We start from the raw sequence: 25710 nt of genomic DNA, 5'->3' as shown, positions 1-25710 counted from the left end.
TCACACACACACACACCACACACACACCTCACACACACACACCACACACACAACACACACACACAACACACACCACACACACACACCACACACACACACCACACACACACCTCACACACACACCTCACACACACACACCACACACACACACACCTCACACACACACACACCTCACACACACACACACCTCACACACACACACACCTCACACACACACACACACACACCTCACACACACACACACACACCTCACACACACACACACACCTCTCACACACACACACACCTCACACACACACACCTCACACACACACACCTCACACACACACACCTCACACACACACACACACACACCTCACACACACACACACCTCACACACACACACACCTCACACACACACACACCTCACACACACACACCTCACACACACACACCTCACACACACACACCTCACACCTCACACACACACACACACACCTCACACACACACACACACACCTCACACACACACACACACCTCACACACACACACCTCACACACACACACCTCACACACACACACCTCACACACACACACCTCACACACACACCTCACCCACACATACCTCACACACACACACACACACCTCACACACACACACACACCTCACACACACACACCTCACACACACACACCTCACACACACACACCTCACACACACACACCACACACACACACCACACACACACACCCCACACACACCTCACACACACACCTCACACACACACCTCACACACACACCTCACACACATACCTCACACACACACACCTCTCACACACACACACAACCTCTCACACACACACACACACACCTCACACACACACACCTCACACACACACCTCACACACACACACCTCACACACACACACCTCACACACACACCTCACACACACACCTCACACACACACCTCACATGCACACCTCACACGCACACCTCGCACACCTCACACACACCTCACATGCACACCTCACATGCACACCTCGCACACACCTCACACACACCTCACATGCGCACCTCACACACACACCTCACATGCGCACCTCACACGCGCACCTCTCACGCGCACCTCACACACGCACCTCACACGCACACCTCACACACCTCGCACGTGCACCTCACACACCTCGCACGTGCACCTCACACACCTCACACGCGCGCACACCTCACACGCGCGCACACCTCACACGCACGCACACCTCACACGCGTGCACACCTCACACGCGCGCACACCTCACACGCACACCTCACACACCTCGCACGCGCACCTCACACACCTCACACGCGCGCACACCTCACACGCGCGCACACCTCACGCGCGCGCACACCTCACACGCGCGCACACCTCACGCGCGCGCACACCTCACGCGCGCGCACACCTCACGCGCGCACACCTCACACGCGCGCACACCTCACACGCGCGCACACCTCACACACACGCACACCTCACATGCGCGCACACCTCACGCGCGCACACCTCACACGCGCGCACACCTCACACGCGCGCACACCTCACACGCACACCTCACACGCACACCTCACACGCACACCTCACACGCACACCGCACACCTCACACGCACACCGCACACCTCACACGCACACCGCACACCTCACACGCACACCTCACACGCACACCGCACACCTCACACGCACACCGCACACCTCACACGCACACCGCACACCTCACGCACACCTCACACGCACACCGCACACCTCACACGCACACCGCACACCTCACACGCACACCGCACACCTCACACGCACACCGCACACCTCACACGCACACCTCACACGCACACCTCACACGCACACTGCACACCTCACACGGGCGCACACCTCACACGGGCGCACACCTCACACGCGCGCACACCTCACACGCGCGCACACCTCACGCGCACACCGCACACCTCACGCGCACACCGCACACCTCACGCGCACACCGCACACCTCACGCGCACACCGCACACCTCACGCGCACACCGCACACCTCACGCGCACACCGCACACCTCACGCGCACACCGCACACCTCACGCGCACACCGCACACCTCACGCGCACACCGCACACCTCACGCGCACACCGCACACCTCACGCGCACACCGCACACCTCACGCGCACACCGCACACCTCACGCGCACACCGCACACCTCACGCGCACACGCACACCGCACACCTCACGCACACCTCACGCGCACACCGCACACCTCACGCACACCTCACACGCACACCGCACACCTCACACGCACACCACACGCACACCACACACCACACACACCACACACACACACACACACACACACACACACACACACACACACACACACACACACACACACACACACACAGTTCAGACATTGAGGACATCACTTACGAGAGGCCCCTTGGAGCTAGCGATCACGTGGTTCTGAGTTTTGATTATATAGTAGAGTTACAAGTGGAGAAGGTAACAGGAACTGAAGGGGACAGGCCAAACTATAAAAGGGGGGACTACACAGGTATGAGAAACTTCCTGCAGGAGGTTCAGTGGGACAGAGAAATGGTAGGAAAATCAGTAAACGAGATGATGGAATATGTGGCAACAAAGTGCAGGGAGGCAGAGGAAAGTTTTGTTCCCAAGGGAAACAGAAATAATGGGAAGACCAAAACGAGTCCTTGGTTTACCCGAAGGTGTAGGGAGGCAAAAACTAAGTGCAACAGAGAATGGAAAAGGTACAGGAGGCATAGGACCCAGGAAAACAAGGAGATTAGTAGAAGAGCCAGAAACGAGTATGCACAGATAAGGAGGGAGGCCCAGCGACAGTATGAAAACGACATAGCATCGAAAGTCAAATCTGACCCGAAACTGCTGTATAGCCACATTAGGAGGAAGACAACAGTCAAGGACCAGGTGATAAGGCTGAGGAAAGAAGGAGAACTCACAAGAAACGATCAAGAGGTATGTGAGGAGCTCAACACGAGATTTAAGGAAGTATTTACAGTAGAGACAGGAAGGACTCTGGGGGTACAGACCAGATGGTGACACCAGCAAGGAATACACCAACAAGTGTTGGACGACATACATACAGATGAGGAGGAGGTGAGGAAACTGCTAAGGGACATCGATACCTCAAAGGCAATGGGACTGGACATCTCCCCGTGGGTCCTTAGAGAGGGAGCAGATATGTTGTGCGTGCCACTTACCACAATCTTCAACACGTCCCTGGAAACTGGGCAACTACCTGAGGTATGGAAGACGGCAAATGTAGTTCCCATTTTTAAAAAAGGAGACAGAAAAGAGGCACTAAACTATAGACCTGTGTCATTGACGTGTATAGTATGCAAAATTATGGAGAAGATTATCAGGAGGAGAGTGGTGGAGCACCTGGAACGGAACAAGAGTATAAATGCCAACCAGCACGGATTCACGGAAGGCAAATCCTGTGTTACAAACCTTCTGGAGTTTTATGATAAAATAACAGAAGTAAGACACGAGAGAGAGGGGTGGGTTGATTGCATCATCTTGGACTGCAAGAAGGCCTTTGACACAGTTCCTCACAAGAGATTAGTGCAGAAGCTAGAGCATCAGGTGCATATAACAGGAAGGGCACTGCAATGGATCAGAGAATACCTGACAGGGAGGCAACAACGAGTCATGGTACGTAATGATGTATCACAGTGGGCACCTGTGATGAGCGGGGTCCCACAGGAGTCGGTCCTAGGACCAGTGCTATTTTTGGTATATGTGAACGACATGATGGAAGGGTTAGACTCAGAAGTGTCCCTGTTTGCAGATGATGTGAAGTTAATGAGGAGAATTAAATCTGATGAGGACCAGGCAGGACTTCAAAGAGACCTGGACAGACTGGACACCTGGTCCAGCAAATGGCTTCTCGAATTTAATCCCGCCAAATGCAAAGTCATGAAGATAGGGGAAGGGCACAGAAGACCACAGACAGAGTATAGGCTAGGTGGCCAAAGACTGCAAACCTCACTCAAGGAGAAAGATCTTGGGGTGAGTATAACACCGAGCATGTCTCCGGAAGCACACATCAATCAGATAACTGCTACAGCATATGGGCGCCTGGCAAACCTGAGAACAGCATTCCGATACCTTAGTAAGGAATCGTTCAAGACACTGTACACCGTGTATGTCAGGCCCATACTGGAGTATACAGCACCTGTTTGGAACCCGCACTTGATAAAGCACGTCAAGAAACTAGAGAAAGTACAAAGGTTTGCCACAAGGTTAGTTCCAGAGCTAAGGGGAATGTCCTATGAAGAAAGATTAAGGGAAATCAGCCTGATGACACTGGAGGACAGGAGGGTCAGGGGAGACATGATAACGACATATAAAATACTGCGTGGAATAGACAAGGTGGACAAAGACAGGATGTTCCAGGGAGGGGACACAGAAACAAGAGGCCACAATTGGAAGTTGAAGACACAAATGAGTCAGAGAGATATTAGGAAGTATTTCTTCAGTCATAGAGTTGTAAGGCAGTGGAATAGCCTAGAAAATGACGTAGTGGAGGCAGGAACCATACACAGTTTTAAGACGAGGTTTGATGAAGCTCATGGAGCGGGGAGAGAGAGGGCCCAGTAGCAACCTGTGAAGAGGCGGGGCCAGGAGCTAAGACTCGACCCCTGCAACCACAAATAGGTGAGTACAAATAGGTGAGTACACACACCCCACACACACCACACACCACACACCCCACACACACACCCCACACACACACCCCACACACACACCACACACCACACACATACACCACACACATACACCACACACATACACCACACACATACACCACACACATACACCACACACATACACCACACACATACACCACACACATACACCACACACATACACCACACACATACACCACACACATACACCACACACACCACACACATACACCACACACATACACCACACACATACACCACACACATACACTACACACATACACTACACACATACACCACACACATACACCACACACATACACCACACACATACACATACACACACCACATACCTTCCTACGTACCTGGCCAAGCCCGTCAGGAAACTAGAGAAAGTGTAAAGGTTTACTTGGAGATTAGTCTCGGAGCTAATGGGTATGTCGTAGGGGAGAGGTTAAGGGAACTCAACCTGACGACACTGGACGACATGGTAACGACGTATAAAATACTAAGGAGAATCAAGGTGAACAGACCGGATGTTCCAGAGATTGGACACAGCAAGAAGGGGTCGCAATTGGAAGTTGAATACGCAGATAAATCACAGGGGTATTGGAAAGTGTTTGTTAAGTCAGTTTTCAGGAACTGGAATAGTCTGGGAATTGAGGTAGTGGAGGCAGGTACCATACATAACGAGGTATGATAAAGCTCATGGAGCAGGGAAAGAGTGGACGTAGTGGCGACCGGTGAAGAGGCGGGACCAGGAGCTATGAATCGATCCCTACAACCACAGGGTAATACAGTTGCGTGTACACACTCTGATTATCGGTTGTGTCCTTTATTGGGTTGACAAATTTCCCCGAAGCGAAACTTTTCCAAATACATAAAATGTTGTATTCCCCATTTAGGATCCTTCAATCACAAGTTCATCACACACTAGGTACCGCATTGAAACCTGTTAGCCCAAGCTGGAACATAACAGTAGGGCCAGTAGAATACCGTCAAACATTCCACCAAGGTTAAAATGGTAATGTATACCCGTAGTATGATATTGACAAAATATGCTGGTTGTGGTGTTAGTTGTTTCGTCTGACAGTGTCTTGTCCATGAACTGATAGATGAAAATTGAACACGTGTGCAACATCTGGATATCTATAATTATTGTAGGCGTTTCGCCATCCAGTGGCTTTATCAATTGATAATTGCTGGCGGACGAAACGTCTAATAATAGCTTGCATATTATTATTACACCTTTGGTTCAGTAGCTATGTCAATTTTAAAGGTTTCCTTCCAGTAAGGTTGGTGTTAGGTTACACATGGATTACCGTATGAAATGCATCCCTCTCCTAACTGGAGTTACTCGGTTAGTTTTAATTTAAGCCTATACACTCCATGATTTTTTTTTTTTTAACTTTTCCTGTACACTAATGTGAACGCTTTAATCCATAAAAGAAATATTGAAGTAAACTCTTGATAGTGTATAAACTTTGTATAAACTTAGTGTATATCCACTTCGCTGTGTGTGTGTGTATATACCCTGTTAGCCACGTGACTGAGGAGGGTCCGGGTTCGATTCCCGGCCAAGAGTTGGCAACGTTGGACGTGTTTCCTTACACCGGTTGCCTATGTTCACCCATCAGTAAATGGGTACCTGGGTTAGTCGACTGGTGTGGGTCGCATCCTGGGACAAAACTGACCCAACTTGCCCGAAATGCTCAGCATAGCAAGCGGCTTTCTATATAGTATTATGTCATTGATGTCAGCTAGGCCTGTATACCTTGTAGATGTACTTGTAGTAAAGAAAGATATTATTATTAAAGTGTTGTGTCGCTGGGCGTTAAAAACACTCGTCAGCGAGCTTGCCACATGTCGCCATCATAATTATTGCATTGTGTACTTAGTTATACTCAGAGTATAATGATTTTATTATGGGGAAAAGTAGCATGCATTTCGTATTGCTTTATTTTAAGTAAACATTTAGTGAAAGTAGTGGCGTATATCCATGATTATTTTCAAAAGCTAATGGAAACTCATGCTAAGTAAACCGCTGAAGGAACCACTTTCTACTACATAAGCTGATTGACCCACACGGGTTTAGCGCTCTTCTACCCCCACCCCCACAGGCGCTTAGCACTCCCCTATGATTATAATAATACACGAAAAAATACAACTGTTATGGAGCTAGAGCAAGAGTCTGTTAACTCATCTCGCACGATCATATATTTTAACACTTGGTTGGTTTGGATATTCCAAGTAGTGCCATCTGTCGGCTTGAGCTGGGCGAAATCTGTAGGGAGAAGGTATATGTATTAAGTATTCACCGAAAGTCAACACTGTGCTGGAAGCCATTTAAAACAATACTGAGGTAAGACTTAACCGCGGCTCCGCCCACCCTCCTGCACTCATTCCCTCCCTCGTAGGATTCCGAAATTGCTCAGTGGGGGTAGGGGGAAATGAATACCGGAAGTTATCGGTTATAATACGAGCGGTTATAATTAGTTTTAAAATATAATTACCCAGTCAGTGTGATAATTTCCCATTTTTTGAGTGGAGATGAATATTGAATAATGAAATATACTGAATTGGTAACTGTTACACTCATTGCAGATCATGTGATCGTGAGCTTAGTCACATGGTTCTTTAACATATTGTTTTTGGACGTGTTGGTGACTTGTCTGGGATTTTCATTCCTAGCGCATCCAGTATTTTGGTGTGCGTGTTATCAAATGGAGACTGATCCATTATTATCTAACTATTCGTGAGTCTTAATTTATTATTCTGATTGACGTGGTATGAAGTTGCATTATAATTTCGGAGGGGAAATTAAGGTTATATTCAAGGACTGTTTTTATTGTTTTGTGGTGCGAATGTAAGGCTGTAAAGACTTAGGAATCTGCATAACAAAAAACTGTAAATATATTTCTCTTAAATGTTATGCTTTAGTAAGCTGAGCCTGTGTATATTGACTGGTTTCATATGTTCAGAGATATCAAGGTTGGTAATCATGGCCTTTGCTAGGGTTAAAGAGTTGTGACCTGCATGGCAGGCAAAAGATGTAGATGAATGGTTCACAGAACCGACACGTTGATAAATTAGACAAATGTGCAACTGTTGGGTATCTTTATTAAGGAAACGTTTCGCCACAGTGGCTTCATCAGTCCATACACAGGAGAAACTTGAAGAACAGGAGGAGAATGAGGTAATCAGTCCCTCAACCTTGAGTCTATGTGGTCAGTCCATCAATCTTGAATAGGTATTCTATTCAAGTTAGGTAAGACACATATGCAACAGTTAGACAACTTTATTCCGAAACGTTTCGCCTACACAGTAGGCTTCTTCAGTCGAATACAGAAAGTAGGCAGGAACAGTAGAGATGTGAAGACGATGTAATCAGTCCATCACCCTTAAAGTCGTAGAATTTGAGGTTGTCAGTCCCTCGGCCTGGAGGGACTGACAACCTCAAATTCTACGACTTTAAGGGTGATGGACTGATTACATCGTCTTCACATCTCTACTGTTCCTGCCTACTTTCTGTATTCGACTGAAGAAGCCTACTGTGTAGGCGAAACGTTTCGGAATAAAGTTGTCTAACTGTTGCATATGTGTCTTACCTAACAACCTGTCGGTATTGTATACCATTTTGATGTTCATTCTATTCAAGATTGATGGACTGACCACATCGACTCAAGGTTGAGGGACTGATTACCTCATTCTCCTGTTCTTCAAGTTTCTCCTGTGTATGGACTGATGAAGCCACTGTGTGGCGAAACGTTTCCTTGATAAAGATACCCAAGAGTTGCACATGTGTCTAATTTATCAAAAGATGTATTACAGAGTATCAACCTTGTTGCCTTTTGATACCTTTTGAGTTTCGAGAGCTTTCCTACTCCCGCAGCCCGGCCCTGGGTCATGCATGTTTGGTACTTACCTGGTTAACCAGACTGTTGCTGCTGGCGACCCACTGGTCCACATATCCATCATAGCGTGGTTGATTTGACATTTGGTGGACCGTGGAGATACTTGTCTAATTTCCTTTTGAGACCTCTACACTTGTTCCGAAAGTGTTTGATATTTTCTGGTAAGATGATAAATAGCCTGGGACCACAGATGTTGATAGTGTTCTCTTACTGTGCATTCTGCATCCCTGATTTTCACTGGGTTTATTGTACACTTCCTCCAATATCTCTTATTCAAGTATGTTATAGCAGTATGCAGATTTGGGACTAGGCCCTCAAGTACTTCCCACGTATAATGTACAGTGGTTATCATTTACCCTGGATTTTGCAGAATTCGGTTTTCCACGACTTTTTTTCGTCGATGAGAGAAAGGAGAATGTGCCTTCTTCCGTGTTTAAGGACATTAGTGCAAAGTGGAGTGAGTTGCAAAGTTTTGTGGAGAAATATCACCCTAACAAAGCTGTTGCAAGCCGTGTCTGCAACATGTTCAATGACAATGCTTGTCCCATTTTAGGCAAATCTTAGAGATGCCAGAAACAGACCTCTCTGGACAGATTTTTTGTGCGACAGGGGTCCAGTGCCAGTAAAAGATGAAGGGAAGTAACCCTCGATAAGAACTTAATACCTGAAATTCTTATGGAGGGGGATTCCCCTTCCAACAAATAACTTCTTATCCTCCCTTTTCCCTCCTCATGTCTTCCATATGCCAACAAGTCTTCAATAAAGGTAAAAGTGATATTAAATGTTCATTTATCCATTTCATTAGTCCCTTATATTTATTTCTCATGGTTTTCCATATGTAAAACTAGTTATTCTCTATAAAATGTATTTTTTGTTAATACTTTTGGGTGTTTGGAACAGATTACACAATTGGATTTACATTATTTCTTTTGGGAAATATTGCTTCAGTTTTTATCGAATTCGGTTTTCGTCAGACTTTCTGGAACGAGTTAATGACAAGAACTGAAGTTCCACTGTATTCATATTGTGAATTATTATTATGTGAGTAAATTACCTGCACGAGGTTTACAGGGTATTACCTGAATTACTACATGCAAGTAATTTGGGTGAGATAAGTGGGACTTAAGTCACAGTAGGTCGCCAAACTACGTATAACTCTCTTGATGCCCACATCTTCACCACTCTCACAAAAAGCTAGACCTGACATTAAATTAATAATTACAATATTAAAACCAGCTACTCTGGCAAATTAAAATTGTGGACTGTATATGATTAGGTTTACTGGGTACAAAAAGAAATTCATATTACCAATTACCATTTACTTACTGTGCATATGTCACACCACAGTACTGTAATGACACCTAGACCCTACACTGGCCAGCTAGAGATCTAAATACAAGGACTAATGGTGCACTTCTCTACGAGTGATGATCCTATCCCTTATCTTCCACCATCCACACGTAATTCTTGAGGTCCCTCAAATTTCCAGTCCCAGTTTTTCAGCAGGGGACATTAACATGGGTTCCTAATACAAATTCAGGCCAAAGCCCCTCAATTTGGCTTGGAAGATGCTGAGTCATTAGCTGAATTTTCCGTGACAACCAGTGCTCACAAATTACAAATGGCGTCCTCCCAGCGTCACTCCCTGGCTGTTTCATATATCCCCCCTCACTCGAAATTTCTCGAAGGGTTCAAATAGCATCACATCTTAATACGTAATTATTGTATTTTTCAAATTTAACCCTTTGACTGTCGCAAGCCCAAATCCTGAAATGTCTCCTGGTGTTGCAAAATTTTTGGAAAAAAAAAAAAAAAAAAATTCTTATGAAATGATAATCTTTTCCTGATGGTAATGACACCAAAAGGATGAAATTTGATCGAAAACTTACAGAATTATGCTCCCGCGAATTTAGTGATCTCGGCAATATATACACATCAGTGATTTCGCCGACTTTGAGCCCTATTTTTGGCCAATTCCATTGTCCCAGTCGACCAAACTCATAGCTATTTCTTTAGAAATCCATGTTTCATATCAATTGAGTACAAGAAATAGCTATTTCTTTAGAAATCCATGTTTCATATCAATTGAGTACAAGAAACCGCCCATTTACCGATTTCAACTACCCAATAAAGTAAGAAATTGGCAATTTAGCCAATTTCAAGCAAATTAAAATAGATGCCAATTTCAAAATAGGGTCCAGAATAAACAATGCAGACATGGCACTAAAATGACATATCCTCTGTTCATTAGTCACGTCTCCAGGCCCCACTTATATTACTCTTGCTTTCTATTTTGATTTTTTATTCACACAAAAAATAGAAGATTTACTGTTGTGCAAACTACTACATTATTGTAAAAATTGTATAAATAATAACAGTGCACTTTTGAAAGAATATTACTCGCCAGTTGACGTGTATTGGACGCATGACTTGTGTTTGTTTACCCTTGAACGTTGGCAAAAATCAAACATTTCTGCTACTTTGAGCTCAGTTTCAAGGTAGTTTTCATTGTGAAACTAATTAATATGTTTTCCATTTTATCAAATGAGACCAAGAAAATGAGTATACAACCATAAATACTATATGAAAATGCACCTCAGTCGGTTTTAATCCAAAAAGTTTTTTTTTATCATTATACACTGCGTCCTGCAGGATTTTTTTTATACAGCGCACACTGACCACACAGACCCATTCTCTCGCATGTGGGCCTACCAGCTTTCTCCTGCTTCATTTGAAGCCTCTAGAATTTTGAGTATATGTATGTCCGAAACACTAGCCGAAATAGTCAGAGGGTTAAAATATTCGGGAGTGAATGTCAGAACAATAAAATTGATTTAATGACATTATAGAGAGTGATAATCAGAGTGAATAAAATGATTTGTGTTATTAAGGGAATTTGTGTTTAAGTTCAGGGGCTGTTTCAGGAAAGAAAAGGGTTTATGCTTTGAAAGAGAGGAAGATTAAACACAAAATCTCTCTCTGACTTTAGTATGGCAGTAATGTAAACTGTTATTTTAATCTAAATAAAATTTTATTTAGATTTCTAACCTAGAGGTTAGCCACTCAGGATAACCCAATAAAGTCAGTGCATCATTGGGAACTATTGGTCATATTTCCATTAGGTCCTTATCTCCTCCAGGCTGCAACCAGCAACAGTCTGCTAATGCTTAGGTGAACAGAGGGCAGCTAGTGTTAAGGAAATATCCCCAGTGTTTCAACTGTTTTGGGGAGTAATCCCTAGTCTGTGTATGAGAGCTGAGGATGCTGCCAACCAGGCCACAAGCCCCTGCATTAAGTCAGTTTACTATGTTGATTTTCTTTCACAGTTTACAATGTCACCTAACATTCCCTGAAAACCTGCAAATATTGTTTTCTTTATTTTAAATTAAATTATTATTATTTTTTTATTATCACACTGGCCGATTCCCACCAAGGCAGGGTGGCCCGAAAAAGAAAAACTTTCACCATCATTCACTCCATCACTGTCTTGCCAGAAGGGTGCTTTACACTACAGTTTTTAAACTGCAACATTAACACCCCTCCTTCAGAGTGCAGGCACTGTACTTCCCATCTCCAGGACTCAAGTCCGGCCTGCCGGTTTCCCTGAATCCCTTCATAAATGTTACTTTGCTCACACTCCAACAGCACGTCAAGTATTAAAAACCATTTGTCTCCATTCACTCCTATCAAACACGCTCACGCATGCCTGCTGGAAGTCCAAGCCCCTCGCACACAAAACCTCCTTTACCCCCTCCCTCCAACCCTTCCTAGGCCGACCCCTACCCCACCTTCCTTCCACTACAGACTGATACACTCTTGAAGTCATTCTGTTTCGCTCCATTCTCTCTACATGTCCGAACCACCTCAACAACCCTTCCTCAGCCCTCTGGACAACAGTTTTGGTAATCCCGCACCTCCTCCTAACTTCCAAACTACGAATTCTCTGCATTATATTCACACCACACATTGCCCTCAGACATGACATCTCCACTGCCTCCAGCCTTCTCCTCGCTGCAACATTCATCACCCACGCTTCACACCCATATAAGAGCGTTGGTAAAACTATACTCTCATACATTCCCCTCTTTGCCTCCAAGGACAAAGTTCTTTGTCTCCACAGACTCCTAAGTGCACCACTCACTCTTTTTCCCTCATCAATTCTATGATTCACCTCATCTTCCAATTAAAAACTTATAAAACACCTGCTGGAATGGATAGAGATTGCTTTAGTCCTCATAGAGCCAATAAATCATTAAATTACTAGGAATGAATCAGTCCTAAATATATATTCACTAGAGAATGAGAGAATGAGAGAGAGAATGAGAGAGAGAATGAGAGAGAGAGAGAGAATGAGAGAGAGAGAACGAGAGAATGAGAGAGAACGAGAGAATGAGAGAGAGAATGAGAGAGAGAACGAGAGAATGAGAGAGAGAACGAGAGAATGAGAGAGAGAACGAGAGAATGAGAGAGAGAACGAGAGAATGAGAGAGAGAACGAGAGAATGAGAGAGAGAGAGAATGAGAGAGAATATGAGAGAATGAGAGAGAATATGAGAGAATGAGAGAGAGAATATGAGAGAGAGAGAGAATGAGAGAGAGAGAATGAGAGAGAGAGAGAGAGAATGAGAGAGAGAATGAGAGAGAGAATGAGAGAGAGAATGAGAGAGAATGAGAGAGAGAATGAGAGAGAGAATGAGAGAGAGAATGAGAGAGAGAACGAGAGAGAGAGAGAGAGAATGAGAGAGAATGAGAGAGAGGATGAGAGAGAGAGAATGAGAGAGAGAGAATGAGAGAGAGAATGAGAGAGAGAACGAGAGAGAGAGAGAGAGAATGAGAGAGAATGAGAGAGAGGATGAGAGAGAGAGAATGAGAGAGAGAGAATGAGAGAGAGAGAGAGAGAATGAGAGAGAGAGAGAGAATGAGAGAGAGAGAGAATGAGAGAGAGAGTGAATGAGAGAGAGAGAGAAAGAGAGAGGGAATGAGAGAGAGAGAATGAGAGAGTGAGAGAGAGAATATGAGAGAGTGAGAGAGTGAATGAGAGAGTGAATGAGAGAGTGAATGAGAGAGTGAATGAGAGAGTGAATGAGAGAGTGAATGAGAGAGTGAATGAGAGAGTGAATGAGAGAGTGAATGAGAGAGTGAATGAGAGAGAGAGTGAATGAGAGAGAGAGAGAATGAGAGAGAGAGAGAATGAGAGAGAGAGAGAATGAGAGAGAGAGAGAGAATGAGAGAATATGAGAGAGAGAATGAGAATATGAGAGAGAGAATTAGAGAGAGAGAGAGAGAGAGTAGAACAGACCATCACTTCATCTGTGATCATTTATCCCCAGGATGACTCGAGTATGGAACACATTCTTACAGCATTATGATGTCAACGAGATAGTTGATCAAATGAAAATGCTGGCCCACAGATGGCTCTAACTTCATCCTGTTCCCTACTTGTATGTCTCGTAACAATAAAAATGCTTTCAAATGAGCTGATATAGATAACAGTTCTTAGCTTGTCAATAAAGTTCGGAATCTTTAACTTGTAAATAGCTTGTCAATGAAGCTAGGGATCCTTAACCATTTGACTGTCGCAGGCCCCTTTCTGAAACTGTCATTCTAAGTCGCTAAATATTCGAAAAAAAATTTATTTTTTCTTATGAAAATGTTAGGAATATTTTTCTGAGTGTTTTAAGCCTAAAAATTTTTTTTGCCATCAGTACTTACCGAGATATAGAGCCGCAAAGTTTGCAGAAAGTGACGTGCGTACGGCAACAGCGGTGGCTGCCGCCCACCCGGTATTTTTTATTTACTCTAATTCAAAGGTTTCTTGCATTTTTCAATATTTTTCTTTTCCAAGTAACTTATGTGGCCTGTGAGACCATTGTAAGGTGCATTGTTCAAATATACACTCATTGTTTACAACACAATAACAGAACAAACTTTATCACTATTAGTTTGTGTATACACTTTGTTTACACAAACAAACAATACAAAACAATGTTTATTACTATTGTTCCATAATATATATACATAGGTACAGTCACTAAACACGTTCCTAGAACTGCTGCAGCTTGTGGAACTCTTTGAAACATGGGTATATGCAGAGGGGCACTTGACACTCCTCACACATAAAACGAGTGTCTCTGCATGTTTGTGGGCGTTTTGTGGTATTACCTGGAGTTTACCTGGAGAGAGTTCCGGGGGTCAACGCCCCCGCGGCCTGGTCTGTGACCAGGCCTCCTGGTGGATCAGAGCCTGATCAACCAGGCTGTTGCTGCTGGCTGCACGCAAACCAACGTACGAGCCACAGCCCGGCTGATCAGGAACCGACTTTAGGTGCTTGTCCAGTGCCAGCTTGAAGACTGCCAGGGGTCTGTTGGTAATCCCCCTTATGTATGCTGGGAGGCAGTTGAACAGTCTCGGGCCCCTGACACTTATTGTATGGTCTCTTAACGTGCTAGTGACACCCCTGCTTTTCATTGGGGGGATGTTGCATCGTCTGCCAAGTCTTTTGCTTTCGTAGTGAGTGATTTTCGTGTGCAAGTTCGGTACTAGTCCCTCTAGGATTTTCCAGGTGTATATAATCATGTATCTCTCCCGCCTGCGTTCCAGGGAATACAGGTTCAGGAACCTCAAGCGCTCCCAGTAATTGAGGTGTTTTATCTCCGTTATGCGCGCCGTGAAGGTTCTCTGTACATTTTCTAGGTCAGCAATTTCACCTGCCTTGAAAGGTGCTGTTAGTGTGCAGCAATATTCCAGCCTAGATAGAACAAGTGACCTGAAGAGTGTCATCATGGGCTTGGCATCCCTCAGTTTTGAAGGTTCTCATTATTCATCCTGTCATTTTTCTAGCAGATGCGATCGATACAATGTTATGGTCCTTGAAGGTGAGATCCTCCGACATGATCACTCCCAGGTCTTTGACGTTGGTGTTTCGCTCTATTTTGTGGCCAGAATTTGTTTTGTACTCTGATGAAGATTTAATTTCCTCGTGTTTACCATATCTGAGTAATTGAAATTTCTCATCGTTGAACTTCATATTGTTTTCTGCAGCCCACTGAAAGATTTGGTTGATGTCCGCCTGGAGTCTTGCAGTGTCTGCAATGGAAGACACTGTCATGCAGATTCGGGTGTCATCTGCAAAGGAAGACATGGTGCTGTGGCTGACATCCTTGTCTATGTCAGATATGAGGATGAGGAACAAGATGGGAGCGAGTACTGTGCCTTGTGGAACAGAGCTTTTCACCGTAGCTGCCTCGGACTTTACTCTGTTGACTACTACTCTCTGTGTTCTGTTAGTGAGGAAATTATAGATCCATCGACCGACTTTTCCTGTTATTCCTTTAGCACGCATTTTGTGCGCTATTACGCCATGGTCACACTTGTCGAAGGCTTTTGCAAAGTCTGTATATATTACATCTGCATTCTTTTTGTCTTCTAGTGCATCTAGGACCTTGTCGTAGTGATCCAATAGTTGAGACAGACAGGAGCGACCTGTTCTAAACCCATGTTGCCCTGGGTTGTGTAACTGATGGGTTTCTAGATGGGTGGTGATCTTGCTTCTTAGGACCCTTTCAAAGATTTTTATGATATGGGATGTTAGTGCTATCGGTCTGTAGTTCTTTGCTGTTGCTTTACTGCCCCCTTTGTGGAGTGGGGCTATGTCTGTTGTTTTTAGTAACTGTGGGACGACCCCCGTGTCCATGCTCCCTCTCCATAGGATGGTAAAGGCTCGTGATAGGGGCTTCTTGCAGTTCTTGATGAACACGGAGTTCCATGAGTCTGGCCCTGGGGCAGAGTGCATGGGCATGTCATTTATCGCCTGTTCGAAGTCATTTGGCGTCAGGATAACATCAGATAGGCTTGTGTTAACCAAATTCTGTGGCTCTCTCATAAAAAATTCATTTTGATCTTCGACTCTCAGTCTGGTTAGTGGCTTGCTAAAAACTGAGTCATATTGGGACTTGAGTAGCTCACTCATTTCCTTGCTGTCATCTGTGTAGGACCCATCTTGTTTAAGTAAGGGCCCAATACTGGACGTTGTTCTCGACTTTGATTTGGCATAGGAGAAGAAATACTTTGGGTTTCTTTCGATTTCATTTATGGCTTTTAGTTCTTCCCGCGATTCCTGACTCTTATAAGATTCCTTTAGCTTAAGTTCGATGTTTGCTATTTCTCTGACCAGTGTCTCCCTACACATTTCAGATAGATTGACCTCTTTTAGCCGCTCTGTTATTCTTTTCCGTCGCCTGTAAAGGGAGCGCCTGTCTCTTTCTATTTTACATCTACTCCTCCTTTTTCTTAGAGGAATAAGTCTTGTGCATACATCGAGTGCCACCAAGTTAATCTGTTCTAGGCATAAGTTGGGGTCTGTGTTGCTTAGTATATCTTCCCAGCTTATATCGGTTAGGACTTGGTTTACTTGGTCCCACTTTATGTTTTTGTTATTGAAGTTGAATTTGGTGAATGCTCCCTCGTGACTAATCTCATTTTGTCGGTCTGGGGCTCTGCGCATACATGTCTGAACCTCAATTATGTTGTGATCTGAGTATATTGTTTTTGATATGGTGACATTTCTTATCAGATCATCATTGTTAGTGAAGATGAGGTCTAGTGTATTCTCCATTCTAGTTGGCTCTATTATTTGCTGGTTTAAATTGAATTTTGTGCAGAGATTTAAAAGCTCGTGTGAGTGTGAGTTTTCATCAGAGCTGCCTCCTGGTGTTATTACTGCAACAATATTATTTGCTATATTCCTCCATTTTAGGTGCCTTAAGTTGAAATCCCCCAGGAGCAAGATGTTGGGTGCAGGAGCTGGAAGATTTTCCAGACAGTGGTCAATTTTTAACAGCTGTTCCTGGAATTGCTGGGATGTTGCATCCAGAGGCTTGTAGACTACCACAATGACTAGGTTTTGGTTCTCGACCTTTACTGCTAAAACTTCCACTACATCATTTGAGGCATTAAGCAGTTCTGTGCAAACAAGTGACTCTGCAATGTACAGGCCAACCCCCCCCTTTTGCCTGTTCACTCTGTCACATCTGTATAGGTTGTAACCTGGGATCCATATTTCGTTGTCTAAGTGATCCTTTATGTGGGTCTCAGTGAAAGCCGCAAACATTGCCTTTGCCTCTGCAAGCAGTCCACGGATGAAAGGTATTTTGTTGTTTGTTGCTGGCTTTAGACCCTGTATATTTGCAAAGAAGAATGTCATCAGACTGAACATAAGAACATAAGAACGAAGGAACACTGCAGAAGGCCTACTGGCCCATGCGAGGCAGGTCCAAGTCTCCTACCGGCTTAAGCCAATGCACCCAACCTAGTCAGGTCAGGTCACATTGACTTAAGGGAGGAACACGGCAACCGACCTGGTAGCACAAGCTATCAGGTCTAACTCACACCCACCCACATCCACTCATGTATTTATCCAACCTATTTTTAAAGCTACACAACGTTCTAGCCTCTATAACGGTACTTGGGAGTTTGTTCCACTCATCCACAACTCTATTACCAAACCAGTACTTTCCTATATCCTTCCTGAATCTGAATTTTTCCAACTTAAAACCATTGCTGCGAGTCCTGTCTAGGCTAGATATTTTCAGCACACTATTTACATCCCCTTTATTTATTCCTGTCTTCCATTTATACACCTCAATCATATCCCCCCTAATTCTACGTCTTTCTAGAGAGTGCAGTTTCAGGGCCCTTAGTCTATCCTCATAGGGAAGGTTTCTGATGCATGGGATCAACTTTGTCATCCTCCTTTGTACATTTTCCAGAGAATTTATATCCATTCTGTAATACGGTGACCAAAACTGTGCAGCATAATCTAAATGAGGCCTAACCAAGGATGTATAGAGTTGAAGAACAACCTGAGGACTCCTATTATTTATGCTTCTTGATATGAAGCCAAGGATTCTATTAGCTTTATTGCGAACACTTATGCACTGTTGTCTTGGTTTCAGATTACTGCTAACCAGAACTCCTAAATCTTTTTCGCAATCCGTAATATTAAGATCTACATTATTTAGTTTATATGTGGCATGGTTATTGTCCTGTCCAACATTTAGAACTTTGCATTTGTCTATATTAAACTGCATCTGCCACTTCTCCGACCACTGCATCAGTCTATTCAAATCTTCCTGGAGTGCACGAATGTCCTCGTCAGAGTGAATTCGACGGCCTATTTTGGTGTCATCGGCAAACTTGCCGATGTCGCTCTTTATGCCCTGGTGGTATTGTTGGTACTGGGGGGGGATTTTTTTTCCGGCATTAGTATCTGTATCTGTTGGTTTGGAGTGGAGGCCATCGACTGTGGTTCCACTCCAGGAATGACTGGATTTGGTGTACAATTTCTGCCATTTCCTGCCAGTTTTTTTTTCTTCCTGGAACTAAAAAACCTCTCCCTCTTGAGTGGCTGTGGCTACCCAGGTTTTCCCATGGCCTGGATGTTTTGTATCTTCTTGTCCCCTTTAGATGGTGTGCCTGGCAATTTAAGTTATAGCACAGTCTTTCCTGTACTGAAGAGGTACACATTTCAGGGTGAAAAAAGCTTACAGGAAGGGAGTTTGCATTTTCCTGTTGTCATATGGGCACGGCATTTTCTAGGGTGGTCATAGTTGCACGTCCCATCTGTTTTTCCAGATTTCCCATGTCTGCAGATACCAAGTGCATAGTATGTGCACAGGCTTGGTTTCTGTTTGCCTTGGGTTTCTGTGACTGTATTCCCTGTTGGTGCATGTTTACCTGTCTTATTCCTATCTTCCCTAGCACCAACAATGGAGCTCCCACCAGTTGTTTTTGGTAATATATCCTCACTATTGCTAGTGGAGTCCTCTTGTTTGCTATTTACTGTGGTATTTCTTGTTTGCAATATTGGTTTTATCTTATCTTTGACTACACTTGTTTCCCCACTACGGCTCCTGTCCCCTTTTGAGGTCATTTATATGCATTCCTTCCTGCGTATAATTCCCGACTACCTGGACAAAATCTCCAGCTTCACCATTACTGTCTCCCAGGACAGCACCTTTAGCTTCACCATTACTGTCTCCCAGGACAGCATCTCCAGCTTCACCATTACTGTCTCCCAGGACAGCACCTCCAGCTTCACCATTTCTGTCTCCCAGGACAGCACCTCCAGCTTCACCATTACTGTCTCCCAGGACAGCACCTCCAGCTTCACCATTACTGTCTCTCAGGACAGCACCTCCAGCTTCACCATTACTGTCTCCCAGGACAGCACTATCAGCCCCACATTTACTGACTACCAGGACATCACCTCCAGCCTTACAGTTTCTGACTACATGGCCAGTATCAAGGGCAGTACCATTCAGCCCAGACTTTTTATGTTCCCATCTGTTGTAGAAAGCTTCCAGGTTGTCTATGAAAGCAGCTTTGATGTTATCCTCTTTTAATACCCTTGTGATTTTAGTCCACAGATTTATCTCCTTTGGGCATACCCAAAAACACTTCCCTGTTTTAATACTGCTTGTAGCTAGTTCTTGGATATCTGCACAAGGGGCGTGACACCAATTTCCACAAAAATGACAATTTATCCATGTGGAAGCCCGTTTGTTTAATTTATTGCAGACTACACACAGCTTCATAATGATTTGAATGGTTGATTTACTGTAATTCTACTAGCACCTCTTGAATACTCTATTAATAACTTCTTTAAGTAAAGCTCTAGCTATCTGTATTTCTATTTCTAACTGTACTTTTATATCAGGACAGCTTACCGGAGTACGCTCCTGGAGTTTGTTTTATATTTATTGTTTGTGTTTATAAGAGCGCCTACAACCCCATCCGTTTACAGTCTGCTTTATTTTCCAACGAATCCTTTTGAAACCGGCCGAGGGTTCGACCAGTCGAGGGTTCGGTCCAGTGGAGGGTTCGGAGCCAGTCTGATCTGATAAGTGGGTCACTTATTTAAAACATACTGGTCGGTGATTTGGGCTAACACATGAAGGATCTACTGGAAAATTCTACCCGAGTAATATGTTATTTGATTGATACAAAAGTATAACTTGCGTGTTGAAGAAACCGGTGACTGCTGGCAACTCCTACAGTGACGAACGGTCGAGCCTCAACCCTTGTTTATCAATCGCTGTATCTAGCTTTCCTAGTTTTTCTTTTTGGCCTCCACCACAATAAATGCTATATTATCACTATAGTTGACTGGTGGAAATTTTGGAGGAGGGACGCTTTTTCTGTAGTAATAATTGCTTCTTGTTGTGTATATTGCGACCGCTGGTAACTACAGGTTATATGAAATTCACAGTAACGTCTGGTATTTCAAGAAAAAGAAACTAATGAAAGTCACTCCACTCCACTAAGTACCATTATAATACTGGTTAGTTGCTACTACAGCACTGTATTCTGCTATTCACTGGTATCACTAGATTATATGCGAGTACACTAGCAGGCCAGGAATATTATTAAAAACAGCTGACCTGTGGTAAGTTTCTGGCGGCTTCTGGCACCTGCCTCTATAGGCTTATCACTTCATTTACAAATTCACCTGTTTTCAAATGATATTTTAGCCTTTATCATCTATATACTAGGGAGCCACTGTAGTATACACTATAACACTATGTATACACAATGCTAACACCTCTTCTGAGCATTTTTCTTGGCAGTAGTAGGAGGCAGTTGTATGGGGTAGTGATCACCAGGCCTGAAACGAGATGACGTGTGTTGGTAATTTCGTGGGCGCTGGTCTATTGCAGGTGTTGCTCCTTGGTACGTTGCAATTATTTGTCTGTTTACTGACAAACAAAATTCACCATATTTTGGTGTTTTGTTGGTCTTCAACTTGTATATGTTATAAGCATTTAGCATAGAAATATCAACAAGATGGAAAAAAAGTTTTATATACCACTTATAATCTGCATGTCACATTTGTCCACTAAGCGCATATTGAGGTTGTAGTCCATGACAGCTGCAGGCTTTAGAATGGGTTCATTGGTGTGTGTGTTGTGCCTGCCACTGTGTGCCATTTCGTTTCGGTGAGCTGATGTCAACAATGTGACATCACTTTTGTCATGCCACCGAAATGCCATGATGTCATTGGCAGCAAAGGCTTGCACCTCACCTCTGCGAGTGCCAGCGTCGAACCTTGGCATATGTTTACGATTACCACGCACTGTGCCACACACGTCTGTCAAGTTCACTTGCAAGAAATCACTGAGTAAGGGGCTTGTGTACCAGTTATCAGTAAATAACATATGCCTCTTACCAAGATATGGTTCCATCATTGTTCGAACCACATCACCAGAGATACCCAATAACTTCATGGTATCTCTCAAAGTATTACTGCCAGTGTACACAATGATATCCAAAACTAGACCACTTCTGCAATCACACAGTACAAATAGCTTTATACCAAAGCGTTTCCTCTTGCTTGGTATATATTGCTTGAATAAGAGTCTTCCTTTGAATAAAATCAAGGATTCATCAGTAACAAGCTTCGTGAAGGGATAAAAATACATGCAGCACTTTTGTTTCAGGTACATAAACACATTTCTGATCTTATATAACCTGTCGGTTCTGTCAGGACTGGTTTTGTCTGGAAAGTGTAACATACGTAACAGTATCAGGAAACGATTGACACCTATAATGTCACTAAAACCTGGAGTTGAAATCAGGCGTTCTGTTGCCCAGTATGTGGTGACAGTGTGCTTATACACATGTGGCATAAGCATTATTGTGGCAAAAAACAGGTACATCTCTGCCACAGTTGTCTCCTTCCACTTGTGTAGCCGTGATTTTGATGGGAGAATTGTATTTGCCATGGTGTAATCATAGTATGTGTTTGTTTCCCTGACAATGATGTCCATCAGGGGTTCATCGAAGAATAACTCAAAGCAGTCCAGTTCACTAGCATTGTTCCCAAGTGGACATGATGGCTTTATTCCACTTTGTGTTTCATCAAAGTCATGGGGACTGGTAACAAACTTGTCACCGTCCTGCCAATCCCAGATGCGGTCTGCTGGTGGGTTCTGGATATTGTACCGTGGTTGTGGTTGTGCAGGTTGTGGGAGTGTGGGGTCGGGTGAGGCTGGTTGTTGTGCAGAGTCAGCAACGTGGGTAGTAGCGTGGCCCGCTGATGGTGCCACGTGGGCCGTGCCACCCTCACTATCACCACCACTGCCTGCTCCCTCACTCGCATCATTCATACCCATCGTAACAATATCGTCATCTTCACTATCAGGTCGTGGTGTAGGACCACGGGATGTGCTCCCAGAGTTTCTCCTTCCCCTTGGAACAACATATGAAACTCTACCAGACCGCATGCTATGTCGTACATACTGCCGCTTCACTGGGGAATATTCACCCTCACTGTCACTACAACTGCTTTCAATGACCTTGAAATCACTATCACATTCACTGCTAACATCTGGGTGTTGTACATGACCAAATAGTTTCCTCTTTCGTCCTGGTACAGGCGAACGTGAACGTGAGCAAGCCGGCCCAGCACCAGAGGTGGAAGGTTGTGGGTCATCTGGGTTTTCATCACTAATTACGTTATCCTGGGCACTTTTTCCGGTAACACTCACTTCAAAACCCTGGAATTCACTGTCACTGACATTTTCATCGCTGTTAGTGCTATCACTTGGGAACAAATGACCTCCAGTCCGCCAAGGAGTGAGGAACTTCTTACCGAGAGGCATGGTGAAAATGGACTAACAAGATAGCGTTCCCACAATGCACCGCTGGGTCCCAGATTTTTTTTCACAGGCTGCACACCGACCACTGAGACCCATTCTCTCTCATGTAGGCCTACCAGGCCTTTCCTGCTTGATTTGAAGCCGCTAGAATTTGTGCGTATAAATACGTCAGAAACATTGGCTCGTAAGATGTATTTATACGGCATAAACATTCAAAGGGTTAACCTAACCTTGTCGAACCCTGTGTAAAAAAAAAAAAAAAAAAAAAAAGAGAGAGAGAGAGAATGGGAGTAATAATAATGATAATCTGTTCCTGGAAAGTACTTGAGGGCCTTGTCCCAAATCTGCACACTGCCATAACACTGGAGTGAGAGATATGGGAGGAAGTGCAAAATAAATTCAGTGAAGAGCAAGGGCACTGTGGATACAATAAGAGAATGCTGTATCAACATCTGTGGATCCAAACTAAACATCTTACCAGAAGATATCGGAAATGCTGCTGTGACAAATGTAGAAGTCTGCAAGAGGAAACTGGACAAGTGTCTTCACCAAAACAAAGCACCCCAAATTGTAATTCCTGCTTCATATTTGCAAATACATTCAGGGTTTGAAATCAAATAAAAATGATAGTTATGTCTGTGGTCTCCTATCAGAAGGGAATGCCATGTTTGGAGCATTTACAGAAACACACAAGAGGGACGCTTTGGACGGAGAGATAAAGATAGAAAACTGTAACATGTATAGATGTGATAGAATTAAAAGGTCACAGGGAGGAGTCTGAGACTATGTAAAAAATGCTTTCTTTTGCACGGAAGTGCTGAATTTTACAAATGATGTAGTAGAAATCCTAGGCATTAAAGTTGAGAGCAGGAATTTGGTAATTATCTTAGTAAATAAAGCACCATCAGCAGCTGCTGAGGAATTCACAAATCAGTTAAGGAAGATAAATAGCTCTCTGGATAGGCTAGAAAATCCCAAGCTATTTTACTTGTTGGATATTTTAATCTCCTACATGTGAAATGGAAGATGGCGCAATGAAATGTTAAACCAGAAATGTCTCCGGGAAGCACCCTGGCTCAACAGGCACATACCAGGGAATTAATGAGGCTTTGTGAAAAGTACTCATTGAACCAACAGATAATTGATCCCACTTGAAATGAAAATACCCTGGATTTGATATTCACAAATGAGGAACTAATTAAGAGTCATAAGTTACAAAAACAATATACGCACAGTGGAACCTCAGCTTATGAATTCCCCACCATGTGAATTTTTCAGGATACGAACAGTCACTCGATCGATTTTTTGCTTCTGGATACGAAAAAAAATTTCAGGATGCGAACTTTACCCTCAAGGGAGGTTCCTTGGTGAGGGGCTCTTGATCAAGGGAACTGAGTCTGTGCTCCACTTCCCTAAATTAATAATAATAATAATAATAATATACATCTACCATCCGACTTACAACCTGCTCGACTTACGGCCACTCGACTTATGACCGTGTTTTTTATGCCAAATTTCTGGGAAATAAACAACTATTTGTGTTGTATACAGTGTTTATCCTAAACCTTACAGTATAAAATACAGTACTAACAGCATAAAAAGTAAAGTAAAACATGAAATACCAAAATAAAACAATAAAATAGTCATTACAAAAATGTTTTGTTGATATTCAGTAGTAAAGTTCGACTTACGACCATTTCGACTTACGACCGGTTTTTCGGAACTGACCTCGGTCGTAAGTCGGATGGTAGGTGTAAATATTATTACATATGTACTACTAATAATAATACACTGCAGCAGGCCTGTTGGCCCGTACTAGGCAGGTCCTTCACAATCCATCCTACTAACAGAATATTTGCCCAACTCAATTTTCAATGCTACCCAAGCAATAAGCTTTGATAATTCTACTTACTCATGTGCAGGTCCCACTCACATCCAACCCTTCTCACTTGTGTATTTATCCAACACAAGTTTGAAACTACCCAAGGTTTCAGCCTCAATAACCATACTAGGCAGATTGTTCCACTCATCAACATAAGAACATAAAAAAGGAGGAACACTGCAGCAGGTCTGTTGGCCCATACCAGGCAGGTCCTTCACAGATTCAACCCACTAACATACCCAAGCAATAAGCATTGACAGTTCTATTTACTCATCTTGACTTGTGTGCTAATGGAGTTATAGGAAGCTGACATTGAAGAAATGCTGAACACTGACAATGATGCACCTGTTGTGCATTCTTTGAGTGATGGCGAAGTTAGATGAATTGTGATATATAAATAAGTCGTAGAGTTGATATTAGCATCATATTGAGGTACTTTGTCGTGCCTCCTAAGAACAGGAATTCCGCTGGAATGGATTAATACCATTTCAATTAATTTAAATGAGGAAAATTGACTCAGCATACGAACAAATCGGGATACGAATG

General features: G+C 43.7%; 1 protein-coding gene across 12 annotated transcripts in view; it reads left to right on the top strand.

The window, feature by feature from the left end:
* Positions 1-25710, top strand: part of Csp (Cysteine string protein) — a 338068-nt gene that overhangs the window by 30237 nt on the left and 282121 nt on the right. For 4 of the 12 annotated variants that reach the window (XM_070082890.1, XM_070082891.1, XM_070082886.1 and 1 more), the window contains exon 1: positions 7314-7467. The exons of 1 other annotated variant lie outside the window; for it this stretch is intronic. In XM_070082890.1, coding sequence (XP_069938991.1) covers positions 7436-7467 — 32 coding nt within the window. In that variant the 5' untranslated portion in view covers positions 7314-7435. Of the gene's footprint in view, positions 1-7311; positions 7468-25710 lie in introns of those variants that run through there. 7 more of the 12 variants (XM_070082893.1, XM_070082889.1, XM_070082892.1 and 4 more) reach the window with 4 other exon arrangements.

The sequence above is a fragment of the Cherax quadricarinatus genome, chromosome 8 (genome assembly GCF_038502225.1).
Source record: "Cherax quadricarinatus isolate ZL_2023a chromosome 8, ASM3850222v1, whole genome shotgun sequence".
NCBI classification, from domain to species: Eukaryota; Metazoa; Arthropoda; class Malacostraca; order Decapoda; family Parastacidae; genus Cherax; species Cherax quadricarinatus.
This window is presented reverse-complemented; position numbering and strand designations above follow the sequence as displayed.